At 41.8% G+C, this 14,489-nt stretch overlaps 1 protein-coding gene across 1 annotated transcript in view; it reads right to left on the bottom strand.

Annotated features, from left to right (window-relative positions):
* Positions 1–10,313, bottom strand: part of NR5A2 (nuclear receptor subfamily 5 group A member 2) — a 99,573-nt gene extending 89,260 nt beyond the window's left edge. Inside the window, exons 1-4 of the mRNA XM_077824209.1 lie at positions 10,232–10,313; positions 6,326–6,444; positions 4,899–5,040; positions 1,493–2,139 (exon numbers count right to left, since the gene is read on the bottom strand). Coding sequence (XP_077680335.1) covers positions 1,493–2,139; positions 4,899–5,040; positions 6,326–6,444; positions 10,232–10,313 — 990 coding nt within the window. The remainder of the gene's footprint in view (positions 1–1,492; positions 2,140–4,898; positions 5,041–6,325; positions 6,445–10,231) is intronic.
* Positions 10,314–14,489: the final 4,176 nt, after the last annotated feature.

Raw genomic sequence — 14,489 nt, 5'->3', positions numbered from 1 at the left:
TAGGAAATGGTTTGCTAAAAGTTTGTTTCTGCATTTTGTAGCTTAAAGTTATTTAAAATAGAGCACATGGCTCATTATAAAATCTTAAATAATTTATATTTGCAAATAAATCAGAAGAAATTATACATTTATTTTTCCTTTTTAAATCACCTTCCCTCTAAATGACCTTCCTCATCATTCAGGCTTAGTATGCACTGCTCCTGCAACTACTCTCATGAATGGAGTGGGAACAGACATCTGAGGTCAGAGTCACCCATACTTCAGCTGCCTAGGTAGCACGAGGTTCCTTTAGCTTCCTTTGAACTGGCCTTCAGAGATCACTCCAAATGTGTCTTAGCATCGTCATGCTTATAACAGCCAGCAACTCTGATGCAGCGAGCGTCCTATTCTGTACCTGTGCCTTTTTTAACAGGGTCCCCCATCAGTGCTCCTGATTCACAAGGGAGGTTTCAGTGCTCAGTGAAACTCTGCAGCAGCAGTTCTATCAGCATACTGGATTACCTTCCATTGGCTACAGAGTCAGCCTGCAAGGAACCAATGACTGTCACAAGGCTGTACAACAAATGATGTTGAAGCAACAGCATCTCCCTGAGTAGCAGAAGGAAATGCAGAAACAGGAACTAGAGCAGGAAGTTTCAGAGGTGGATTCCAATGCATCTTCTCTTTTGGGGACAGAAAGAGACCATTTGGTCATTCAAGAGCGATCCCCCTATTAAGCTAGTGGGTAGAGAATGCTCTTGTTTACCCCTCTAACATTCTGGGCCTGATGTTTGCCCCCCACCCCACTTCCCCAGTTCTTCTATGCCAGATCAATTGCACAATTGGGCCATAAAGCTGCCCTAACAAATCAACTGGAGAATCCCTTGGTGTGAGGGAATTCCTGGCTATCATAGAGCTGTCATTCATGTGTGTTAGGGGTTCCAGCTGTTTAGTGCTCTGGCAAACCTTGGCCTGAGTAACAGCCTCTAAGGGGCTGTTGCAGCCAGCATGGGTTAAAGCAGTCCATTGGTACCTCTAGGATCAGGGGAGTGCAAAGGAGACCTTAAGCCACCATTGCTTGCTCTTCATCAGGTCCCATGCTCCAGTGGTACACAGTAATTTTGGGGCTGTATATACATAAGTGTATAAAGTGTTTTTTCCCCATATGTGACTACAGTAACAGGACCAATTAAGTAAATGCTACCTATAGTGGTGTAACTTGCATACAATATACTCAATGGATGTATTTAGAAGAGTAAATGATTTCTGATCAGAGGGAGAGCGAGAGAGAGAGGGAGATGCATTAAATATAAAAAAGGCGGAACAGTGTCTAGTCTTTCTTATATCCCACATAATAGGCTAAAATAGCAAAATCAATTGAAAGTTTATTCTCATTATAGTAAACCTACATGAAGCCGAAGTAAAGTAAGCAAGTGTGATGCATTTTAACAAAATAAATCATATTCTCTTGCTTAAAAACCTGTATCTAAAATAATATGAGCTTTTTACCTACCTTAAGTTCTCTAAAAAAGATGCTACTCCTTGCCCACTCAACAATGGAGAAGAGGGTTTGGTCAGCCATTTTACACATAAGCCCAAATGTGTTGAGCTTTTCATGTTTGCTTCTGTTAGCTTGCTCCTGCTGCAAATATGCCATGATCTTAGCCTGGACTTGTGGCTCATCTGGCTCGCACTTCAAGAGTTCCAATATCAGATGTGGAATACTTGCTGGTGAGCTTGTCTGATAACTATCCATGTATGAGTAGCCCATTATTGACTCTGGAGAGCTAGTGTAAGGGTCAGGATACTCAGACTTGATAGCACGGCTTGGAAAGTGGCCATAGGTTTGGTAACCTTGTAGGCTGCCATGAGGCGGCATTGTCATGCTAATTGGAGAGGTTACAAAGGGACTTCTGTCATAGTCTGTAGGAGGCAAGGCAGTATGGTTCAGAGGTAGGCCTTTGGAAGCAGAGTGGATATTCTGGATTGCAGAGGATATTGTCAGGTCAGTGGGCATTGCTTGGATCACTTGAGTCATGGCTTCCAGTTTAAGTCCATTTGCTCGGATAAGGGCTTTCTTCTGCTGCTTCAGTGCCCTGTCTCTCTTGTACATTGGTCCAAATTTGTTTCTACCCCCACGCATTCGGTCAGCTCTCACAGCTGTTGGGGAAAAGAGAAGGAAGTAAGATATTTGTTAAAACTTAAGCAGGTAACTAACATTCTTGAGTTGAACACACGTTTAGGAAAGAGTGGCAAGACAGCAGCACTCCCTTAATTTACTTTGATCAAAATATCACGATTATTCCAAAAGGAAAAAAAATCTTTTGATTTAATGAATTTTAATTGTCTTAGTTACCTATTGGACAAATATTCTTAACATGTATGAACTCATTGTTTAGGTCATTTAAAATGTAATAATTAGGGACAAACACAGTGGTTGGTTGAACAAATTTCACACATGGTGAGATAACGTGATTCCTGTTGAGATCTCATACTTTTTTTTAACTGCAACCCACGGTATCATTAGGAAAAAAATGGCTTCTGTCCTGAACTCATCTGAGAAGTATCCTGAGGGCCATGTTATCTCATGATAATCATTCCATTATTGCATACCACCATTACACAAAAATTGTCTGAAATGTAAGCTGGAAAATGCTCAATAGGCATAAAGGTGAATCTGGTTTCTTTGGCAAAAATTAAAGATTATTTCCTTTATGGTTTATGTATATCGTTGCAAATGTTTAAGGAACATTCCTCATTTTCTAGAGATGTTTCAAATACAATTTGAATAGGCATAGAGAAAGCTGCCCGCTTGCCATATTCCACACAGAAGGTTGAACTGACTCAGAAACTACTGACAATGTTATAGCTTGTAGTATCTCTGGAATCAGAAATAATTAAAACAAATCTACTTCAACAGCTGCCTCAGGAATCATATTGGTGGTCTCTGTCACAGCAGTATCTGTCACTATGGCATATATCTAATGGACTAGTGAGTAGTTCTCGCCAAGCCCACCTTGCCCAATGGCAATTAGATAGAAACAGGAACCTCTGACAGCTTGGTGACATGATGAGACTGCTGAGATTGCTGGAGGTTAAGTTCTTGAGCTTTTTATCTTAGGGATTAGTGTAACATTAAAAATTTATTATGAATCCTAGGTACACAATACTGTAAATTATCATGAAGACTTTAACAATTAATGATTTTTGGTATACACGGTAATTTATTAACTAGAATTCAAGTCCACATATCACTATCAGGGAAATAGATATATAAATGTTACAGGCATTTATAATTATGAAAGCATGTGTTCTTCCAATTTTCCAGATAGAGAAAGAGAAGTTGTACAGATGTGACAGAAGGATATAAAGATAAATCTTTTATAGTCTCTCTCAGTTTTAGTTGATGCTGTAGTTAAAGCATTTTTTGCTGCTAACACTATCCCTTATGAATATTACAGGAAACTGAAAAGTCTTATACAATATTTTGCTGATAAATGTAACATATATAAGCATCCTTCTCAAAACAGTTGCAACATGCTGCACAATTAAATATTATAGGTCAAATTCCACCCTGAGATACTTTGATTTCAGTAGGAGTTGCACAAAAGTGAGTTGTATGTAATCATACGATTACAGAATTTGGCCCTGAATGATTATCTATAATTAAAAACAGTTAGAAGTAGCAGTTATGCAATATATTTTCAACCTGATAAATGTCCATACTGACAAAAACATTAAATGACTTATTTTACCACTAGTTTTCAGAGGGATATACTGCAACCCAAGATGTTTAGCTCACTGTAATATACCAGTTTTATCTGTGCACTGTGGGCAAATGTAATGAGTGTTGTATTTACTAAATTGTGGGAGGGTGTCTGTATATTTGAATGCATATTTGCATTTATATCTACATATTTCCATTGTAATACTGGCATGATCCTGCAGTCTTAACTCAGGCAAAACTTATTCATTACAATAAGAGTTTTGCATGAGTAAAGAATGTTCAATTCTGATCCTGCATTTCTTACTCAGGCAAAATTCCCATTGACTGTAGAATCTGGGCCTAAGTGTAAATGATATGTTTAGAATGTGTTGTGTTGAACTGCCAAGATTCTCTTACTAATCTCTTGACAGTAATTTTGCGTTCTATTATTTCAATAGACTCTTGTAGTATTACCATTCTTCTCTGTATGCGAATGATCTTTCTGAACTCTAAAATCTTGTATTTCCTTTAAATTTTTCAAGAAATCTCATTGTGAAAGTATACCTATTCATAATAGCTTTACGACATACTTTTGGAGATTATTTTACCCCTATTTTTAGCTCAATTCTTTAGTCACTCTGTGTACTGAACTCCCATTGAAATCCGTTGCAATTTTGCATGAGGAAAGACTCTTAATTTTTCTTTATTTCACATTCTCTTTAAGATGGATATTGCAAAACAAAACCACAACAAAAACAAAATACTCTATAAAATATAAATTAAATAAAATAATCCTGATACTAAAGACCAGAAATTAGTTGCAATTATTAATTCCCCGTTCTGTATTCTGTTTTTATTCTGAATTAATTCTGTTTGTTCCTATAAAGTTTAAAAAGTAATTTCCATGCTATTCTTACTCTTTCGTCCAAGTACTCCTAAATGCATCAAACTATCTATAAATCAAATGTTTCCAATTTTTTCTTGTGGTTTTAACTAGCTTTAACTTATAATTGACCTGCTACTACTTATGAATAGATTAAAAATATCCTTTATTTAAAACATACAAGAGCAGCATATAGTAAGTTACTAGCAAGTATTTTTAAATGAGTATGGTAAATTATGTGCAACATAATTTGTATAAAACTAAAATGTATGTAATATTTTCAATAGTTTGTATAGATTATAAATATACAGTAACAGTAATAATTCTTACCTTCTAACTTCATTCCAACACTTAGGCATTTTTGAAATCGACAGTAAGGGCAGCGCTTTCTCTGTGTTTTGTCAATCTGGCAGTTCTGATTTTCTATACACGTGTACCTTTTGTTATTCTGGACCGTTCGTTTAAAGAATCCCTGTATGACAGACAAAGAGTCAGCCCGTTTCACTTTAACAGTAGGTTTCAGCATTTTATTTTATGGAAATTTGTCAGAAACTTGTCATATACCACTCAAACACTTATGAGGTTACGTAGTTTATTTTAGATTTCAGCAAGATATACCCTGGAGAAAACTGCTAGACGAGAGACGAGTTTTTCTGATAGTAGTACTGCGTTTTTTGTAGACTTACGTCAAAGATTGGTGAGACTTGTCTGTATGCCACTGCATCCCTGACAATATGACCATAAACACTGATGCTGACCAGTATCTCTTTTGTCTGCTCTTTAATATTCATAAAATGACTGAAGCCTGCCTTATTCAAGTAATCTTATATGGAATAAATGATGCAAAATGTAAGAGAAACATGAGATACATTGGCTCTTTGTATATTGTTATGGTGTATACCAGAGACATAATAAATATTTCACTTTTATTGTCTCGATACAATTTTTTTAAAACAAAAATGCGATTTGCTAGGTTTATTCTGCTTGCCATACAGTGAAATGTTTAAAATTGCATTGTTCTGGTGTAGAGGGTAAGAGATTCTGCTCTTAGAAAACCGATTTAAATGGTTGTATATAACTTTAAAAGGTTTATTCATGACAAATTATTGCATTCACTTACAAGGCTCAACTATATTTAATAGTTGGTTTCATTAGATATGGATTTAGTTTCCAAATATGTGCACAAGATAAATTACATGTGTGACTATTCTTTATTTAATATACTGCAAGAAATTATTTGCTTGACTTTAATTGTGTACATGTCCAAGTAAATACTAAAATAAAATACTTTGTAGGAAAAATAAGCATGAAGTTGTGATGACAACAGAAATTTACATTTTTATATTGAAAGGGAAAACCTTGGAACAGTGGCATTAGATTTTGTAAAACTGAAATGTATTGAGGATACCAGTTTGTCACTTTATCCTACAGGAACAATAGTACTCTAAATGTATATAAATCACCTAAAATCAATAGTTGAGTCACTTAGGACTGAAAGTTCTACAACTCTATCACTTCACAACAACAAAATATTTAAAAGCAGTGGACACAGACATACAACAAAACAATCTAACTTCTTGTTTTTTTCCATTTGGGCAAATGAGGTTTTTCAAAATTTTGGGTGTGAATCTAACAATAAATGGAATCAGAAAGAAGCCAAACCCCTGTTTGTTTATTTTTACCAGCACTTTCCTTTAACATTTTTAAACATTTTAAACCATTTTGATTTGCATTCTATTAAGTAATTTGTACCAAACCTTGCAGCTTTCACAGGTGAGAAGTCCATAATGGTAACCAGACACTTTATCTCCACAAACTGGACACAGTTCTTCCAGGTCTTCATCGTAAGAGTAATTCACCATTTTAAACTGAGACACTGGAAAAAACAGAAATAACACATTCAATGAGCATTTACATTAGTAGTTCAAAAATGCTTTCCTCAGCTCCAACTATCAGACATTAATTTTGACCTGAGGAAACAATTCATTAAACACCTTCTGCAAATTAAATAAAAAGACTTTAAAAAAATCCAAACAAACAAAACATCCCACCATCACAACTCACACAGAAACATGGAATTTTTCATTCAACAGCAAAACAATATGGACTCTTCACAAGTAAACAAAAGTATAAACTTCAAAGTTTTGTGTTGTAAGAAAAAATTCTAGAGTTATTCAGAATTCCACTGCTCTTAAACCATCTACAGTCCATCAAACCAGAAACTATGTTAAATAATTTAATTTCACCACTTATCAGAAAAGTGCTTTGAAAAGTCAGAACCAAAATTGACAAGGTTAAATCTTACTGATGTATGTAAACTAACTTTAACTAGGTTTGCTTCCTTTAAAGTTTTGTTAAAATAATACCAATCTGTAAATATTTACTTTATCTAAACTTGAAACCCACATAACCAGCACTCTCCTAGTGTGTTGAATGTAAATTACTTACAGCACCAAGTTAAAATGCTGTCCTGACACCCAAAACCTTGTGTGCTTGATTCTGATCAGGCTCATCTTTAACAAAAGCCTGCTTCCTGTAATACCTAAATCGATCAGTTTTAATATTAAGTGTTTCACATTTCTTATTGTTTCCCATTTTATTTACTTTTGCCTCCAAACGTTTTTAACCCCCGGAAACTAGAGAACAGCAAAGAACGAGACAAGCAGAAGGCACTGGGATTGTTTTTTTGGAGAGATGAGGTGGTAAAGTACCTAAACCTAATTAATTTTATATAATCGCCATGCTAAATTAAACACAAATCAAACCCCAACGATCCAGGATGAAGGTCCCAGGCGCAAGTAACCAACTTCCTCGGACAAAAGTAATCAGTGTTTGCGGGAGATCTAAAAGATGTACAGAATGTAAACAGGAAACGCAGCAGTTCCTATGCCCTGATTTTCCCAAATACCCCTATGCAATTTAGACAAAACCCTGAAGGAAAAAAACTGTCTGTAGGAATCTAATGCGGCCTCTGCCACTCCGAGGAAAGGTGGAGGAGGAGCTGGGAGATGAGGGGGTGCGAAAGGACCTGAATGAAAGAGAGAGAGAATTGATCCGGATTCACCCCACAACCAGCGCACTCAGCAGGTCTGATTATCCTCCCCCCCCCCCCAAAAAAAACCCTCCCATCGCTCACCGCAGAGCCAATTTCCTTCCCTTTTCCTGCTGCAAAATACACCAGGCAGCTGACTGGTTTGTAATGTAATCAATGATCTCTGTAAGGGGGTGATGGACACAGCAGCGGCAGAAGTTATTATTTTGTCCCCCTAGAATCAAACCGCTATCACGTTTTTGAGTCATCTAAGTAGTTGTTGCAAGGGAGAGATCCCCCAGAAAGCGGCTGAGCATGTCTTGGAGTTAAGAGTCTCTGGGTTAAGAAAAAGATGTGCTAAGACTTAAGTAACTAACAGCAGCCGTGTCCCCTAAGGAAAGAACCCCCAGGCTCTCTCTGGGAACTAGAGAGGGAACTGGAGTGAAATTAACACGGCGTGAAATAGCCGAGAGAAAATATTTTCAGAACGACTTCTTCACGGTTTATGAATCAGGGCCAATCTGATCAGAGAGTAGTGTGTGTGTGTTATACGCTATGGGCTCTCCAGCTACCATCTCCACGCTTGTTGATTTCTTTTATATACCTGACCTTAGATGGACGATTCTTTAAGATTAAAGAGCGGATGAATGTAGTTTCTCTGCTCACGGTATGCAGGCAATAAATACACAGGGGGAGAGAGAGAACGACCAGTCCCTTCCTTCTCCTCACTTTATCTGGGCTGCAGGGGCCGACGCAAGAACAAAGTTCCCGGTGTCACAAGAGAAAATAAATGGTCAAAGGGGTCAGTAGGGAAAACAAGGATTTTTTCCCAAGCGCTGTCCGGGAGCGTTGCAGGATAACACAGTGTTGAGCGAGACACATCCAAAGAAAAAGTCTGAATTACCCTGACACCCCAATCCCCTTACAATTTCTGCGTCCCATTAGCCTCAAGACAGAAAAGGGCCCCTTGAAATCGAACAATTTAGGCTGAAACAAGCGACCGGTAGAGAAGTTTCTGCTAAAGGGTCGCCCAGATCCCTCACTCCTACCCCCTTCAGGAGTTGAGTAGCACATTGTGTTAAAATGGGGCATTTCTACAGTGAAGAATTACCGCTGTGTCTCTGGCCAGCTAGCCCCACCAGACACCTGGGACTATAGGATGTGGAGAATGCCCGAAATGGAGACCCAGCATTTAGGGGATCCTCTCTGCTCCTCCATTTAGGGGTGTGAATGGGGTGCAACTCCAGCGCTGATGCCGAATCTCTCTGTGACACAGCGAAAGCCCCCTGCCTTTAGCATGGCAAATAAGGACCACCTTTAACTGAGCTCGGGAGCGAGCTGAAAATCACTGGTTCCCGTGCCGCTCACAGTCACTTCTCGGAAAGAGCGTTCAAATCTCCTGTCCCGAGCTCAAAATTCACGCAGGTTAAAGCGAAAGTTTCTGGGTTTCAGACAGAAAGTTTCCAGCTCCGCTCTGGAGTTAGGACTTTAAAAAGATCTTCCTGCTAAACTATGGTACCCCAGCGACTCAGCTCCAGCGCCTGCATTCTCTGCCCACCCAGGAATGAAATTCAGAGGCATAAATACGCCGTCAGTTTCAGGACTTGCTGAATCAAAGTTTCCCAAAGCATCTGGTTGATCACCTGTGTTATTTGTACTGAAAGACAAGCTGCCCTTATTACCACACTTACTCTCACACAAAGCCATAAATGCAATTAGCAAACCGACAGGAACAGCCCAGAAAACGACCGCTAATAACGCATCAGAAGGGCTAAAACCCTGCTTGGAAATGGTCCCCTGACAGCTGTGTATTTCGGATGCCTTCGAGGCTTCAGTCTCCAAGCCTTATTCCTTCGAGTCTATGCCAGGTAAAGTTGTAAAGGGGTGGCGAGGAGCATTTCGAGAGCAGAGACAGAATCTGGGTCGTGCAAAGGGCGAGTATGGAATTGCTGCAGGGATTTTCCTGATGTCACCCCCTCGTTTGCTTGAGAGAAACTTCAGACGCTCTCTCACGCGCGCCAGAATCTGGAGCTGCCTTTTTTTTTTTTTTCTTAATAAAACACGTTTAAAATAGAGCCAGTGGGATGGATATGTTTTCTTGCGAGCAATCAGGAGCTAGGAAAATAAAGGGGACCTGCAAATCCCCGCTCCCATAGGCCCCATTCCCCCCTTAAAATACTAGACAGCGGGTCCGAGTTTCCCTTAACAGCTCAACCCTGCGTCTGATGCTTTGAGGATACGACTGCACCGTGTCACGTCTCCCATGCACCGGGGGCAGAGGGTAGATTCGGATCGTTACACGTAGCTCTCCCTCCCATTCATTGCTTTCGTGCTGAATTTCCGAAGGCTTTAACCCCACCCCCCCGCCCCCCAAGCTTTTAGTAACTCGGTTCTGGAAGTTCAGCGAACTTCCCAATTGTCAGGCTCAGCTGCCCGGCTCAGCCCGGCTCCAGCTGCCGGTGCCGCTAAGCCCTGCCGGCTCGAAGTGGCTAACTGGCAATCGCTTTAGAAACCTCCGCAACCGATTGCTCAGGAGCCCCCAACTTTTTATGGAGGGAGCCGCGGAGCTCTGCCCCCGGGGCTCGGAGCCCTGCCCGGCAGGTACCGCAGGAGCGAGCCCCCCTGTGCTTACCTTGCATGTTTTCCGGCATCTGCCCCTGCTCCCCATTCGCTCGGGCGAGTCCCAGGGCTTCCGTCTCCACTTTGGGCAGCATGACAAGGCGGCTGCGGGCCGGGATGGGGGCTCCGTGTCCGTCCGGGAGAGCGGCACCTGGGCACGGCAGCACAGATTTAGCTCGGAGAGGGGGCGAGCGGCGGCGGCGGCGTCCACCCCCTACTCCGGCCCGTGCCCTGCGCGCCCCGCTGCTGCCCACACCTAGCGCCGCCGCCCGCTAGCGCCGCGCGCGTGGGGCGCCGGGGCTCGGCGCGCGCCAGGGGGCAGCCCGGGAGCCCGCGGCGCAGCTCGGGCGGAGAGCGGCGGCAGCCAGGCTGAGCGCCAGCCCGGGGAAGCCGCGCTGCGGCGGGGCTGGTGCGCGGCTGGCCGGGTTCCCCGCCCCCCTTCTTCTCCTCCCCTCGGCCTGGCAGGGGCTCCCTCCAGCCGCGGCTCTCGCCCTGTCACAAGTGTGGAGTTGCGAAGTTCAGACCTTGCGGTCCTGCCTTGTTTACTCCACATGCACCGTGAAGAGGCGCTTCCCAGCCGGCTGGGGTTGGGGGAGGGGGGCTGGGGAGATAGCGAGTGTGAGGGCTCTCGGGGGGGAGGCTGACACTGCCGCTCCAGCCAATGAGGAAGAGGCACAATCTGCAACCAACCCTTCCCCCTTCACTAAAGCCCCCCCCTCCCCCCGTTACAGTTGTTAAATCACCCTGATATTACAGGGCTAGTAAAACAGGCACGGGCCGCCTAAGGGAGCGAGGAGCACCGGCCAGCAGCTTGCAAACACCCCTCGCAAGCCAGGTGATCTCTGCATCCAGGGGAACTAAGACATGAAGGTGCCGTGCAAGGAAGGAGCCGGGCAATGCATTATTCCTGCTCCGTGGAAGGCAGGGCTAAGGGGTCTTCTTTAGTCATCGCAGGCTGTTTCCTAACTGTGCAGCCGCGCTCTTGCCTTACACTCTCACCCAGCCATTGTGCGTGCACAGGGGGTATGTGCAGGGCTGATAAGAGACGTTTTTGTCTATCCCATTTTCACCCATCAGGGCTATTCCCCGCCCCACAGCAGCGACAGCTGGAGTTGAACTCTCTCCAGTAGAGAGTACGTTGTCGCACATGGTCCTAGGCTCGCCGCCTGTACATGGACTCAGGTGGGAAGCTATCACCCCCCGCCCCACTATTATGAAGGAATTGTATATCTTTGCAAACACTGCCTTGATCCCCCTTGTTTACATTTCCTTCTTACAGTCCGATGGAGACCTAATGGAGGTACAGTTGGGTTTTCTGTATTAATTCTACATTTTCTAGCGTCTTGTGAGACGTATCAAGACGAGCTACATAACTTAAATAAAGCAAACGTCCTAAAGAGCAATCTGTCAAACAACAGCCAACCTGCCGACTAAAAGTGCAGTAAATGGCACCAACCTAAACGTTACCAGAAAGACCTCGTTCAAATAGTATTTTTAAATGCTAGAATATTTAATTATTGGTGCCAGCTTTTGCAATCCCACAGTTATTGCAGCCATTCGCAGTCCATTCTAGTGAATGGGATTTCAAAGATTTTAATGTATTCTATTTGAGTAGTAAGAGGAGCAGAAATATTTCAATCAAAACTCACCCTCCACTAGTCGAGGTAATACAATTGCTGTGATATTCAAATTAGTTGTATTAACATATATCTATTTTGTTGACATTAGATGAGCAAGCATTATTTCCATCTTCAAAACAATCAAAACCTCCTCTATCTGACAGTTTATATGATTATTTTTCTATGGCTTGTTAATCATGTTCACGTTTATTGAAAAATATAAATATTTGGAAAATAAAAATCCCTTTGAACTGTAAGTATTATATGCTATTGACTATAATAGTGTATGGAAAATAAAGGTTCATGACTGTTCATCCAGATTCTATAAAAGGTAATTATTGCTCTAACTTTATTAAACAATTTTGATCACCAAAGTGCTGATGGAAAAGTGGCAAAAAGTCATTTAAGAGCGATAACGGAGTCGGTTGTGCTCTGTGCTTAGTTAGTTTGAACTTTTCCCATCAAGCAGTTAAAAGTTAAAACTCTAAACTTAATTTCCTGGAGATCTGGATATCTCCAAACGACAGTGTTACTGAAAAATAGGTTTCTTTCTTTCTCTCTTTCTTTTATGAGACTTCCTGACTTGATATTCTTGGGACGGGTTAAATGAGGGGAGGGAATCAGACCTGTAAGTGTTGCAATTTAAAAATATTGAAATAGCCAATTTGGGGAAAAAAAATCCTGCTCAATATTAACATGATTTCCAAACCTGGAATTTTATCTCTCCAATTCTCTTGTGGACAGGTTTTAAAAATAAATACCGGCGCAGCTATCCTACTAGGGAGGGCTGTTTGAATGTCCCCTGAAAGATGCCTTCCTCTCAGGGGAGCGGACGGGTATGAGATGAGACCATACAATCTTGGCATTTGTAGATGTATTATTTACTTATTTTTTCAAACCTATAGACTTTGCTTCTATAAAATTGTTGTAAGCTCAGGTTGAATGGGCTCAGCAGTTGTAATACCTTCAGAATAGAGGCAAAGGGTCACAAAAGTGGATCTGATGGAAGTTGCTTTTGGTTCGGCTATGGGTTAGAGGAGAACACTTTGGGCTTCCTGTCTCCGCAGCAAAGAGGAGCAGATCAATGGATAAAAACACAGAGGTGCTTTCAAAGAGCCGGTCTTAGACGGAAAATTCTGATTTGGAGACATGTAACAGGATTGACTGACGCTGCTTCTCCCCCTACATGCCCACTCGTTCCAAAGGGAGCAAAGGTAGCTATCTGTGTCCTATTTTAAAAGCACCTCGTTCTCTGTTAGAGGGATCTGCGCCCTGTCCCTCCCACCCCACTTTACCTCCCCGCAGGACATAAATTATGAAAGGCACAGCCTATGACAGTATTTACAACAGACCTTGGAAAGTTAGATTAATACCTATATACAGATCCTCAGTCCTACAGCTCTCTAAGGTTTCCTGGGCAAATAAGAAGGGCCGTTCTCTATCCCTCTCTGCAGTATATTGTTCCGGGGAAAGTGATTTCATGTTGTTTGTCCGATAAACTCGCAGCGAGACAATCCATTTAGTTTCTCCCGCTCTTTCTGGTGAGTAAAGAAGATCAACATTTTAGCCCACCAAGGCAAAAGCAGAAAAAGATCATGCCAACTAGGACAGTATAGCTCAGTCTCATAGTTCGTCTGAGACCAGATTATGCATTGAAATCAATGGGAGTTTTGAGCGCTCAAATCTACTCTGGTTAAGATCGAGCCCTTAATGTTCAGATTTTCCCCATTACTTATTTTCACATCAATACGAGCCAGTCTTCTTTGTGAAGATTCTACCTATTGCTTCATTTATAGCTCTCTATCTCTATCTCTACTCTCCACAACCCCATCACCCCCCCAGTGGTTTACTCCCACTCAGGTATAAACAGAATCCACCCTCTAAATGACTCTTTAGTGCTTAAGTCTCTGTTTAACTAGGACTTGTGGAGTCAATGTTACAGGCAGTATCACTCCACGGGGGCCTGACTTGGAAGGAGTTCAAATGGTACATTGCAAAGCTACTCCAGGAGTTATTAGTGTCGATGAAAATACTTTGGAGTGGTTATTACACATCTACATTTCTCCGAAGTAACACTTTAGGGCAGTAACCATTATAAATTATACCTGCTCCCTCGTGGCTACGTTAAATTTAACATGGAGCTTTAGCTCTCACAATTGCCTTGAGCAACCTTAATTACCCTCTCTTCTAATCCCTTCGCCATTCCTTACCAAGTTCTCCAAACTTTTTAATGTGACTTCTCTCCAGAGTTTGCCTGGCTTGTTCTGATGTAGCCTGAAGGTCTTGATTGACGCGTGTAATTATAATAATAAAAGATGATGGCTTGGGGAGCCTCTAGCAGCCTTGATTAGTGCAAGGAGCACAGCTCTGGAATATTTATGTTTTCCCGTTTAAATGTATGTACAATTCCATTAAAAACACGGGCTGATTATTTATCTTTTTATTTTTTTAATCGGGAACTTCCTCTGCTCTTTTGTTTTCACAGTGCAGGGCTCCATGGTCGTGGAAGTTCAAGGCCAGCTCCAATTCTTGGGAACTTGAAAGAGGCCCAAAGCTGGGCGCTCCTAAAGGCTTCCCAGCTAAGCAGGAACATTTCGAACTTTGATGGGCGTTCCTGTGAGCAACAAATGCGAGGCTACCTTCCTTCTGCTT

The sequence above is a fragment of the Eretmochelys imbricata genome, chromosome 8 (genome assembly GCF_965152235.1).
Source record: "Eretmochelys imbricata isolate rEreImb1 chromosome 8, rEreImb1.hap1, whole genome shotgun sequence".
NCBI lineage: Eukaryota > Metazoa > Chordata > Testudines > Cheloniidae > Eretmochelys > Eretmochelys imbricata.
The sequence above is the reverse complement of the archived record's forward strand: the minus strand, read 5'-3'. Positions and strand labels throughout refer to the sequence as shown.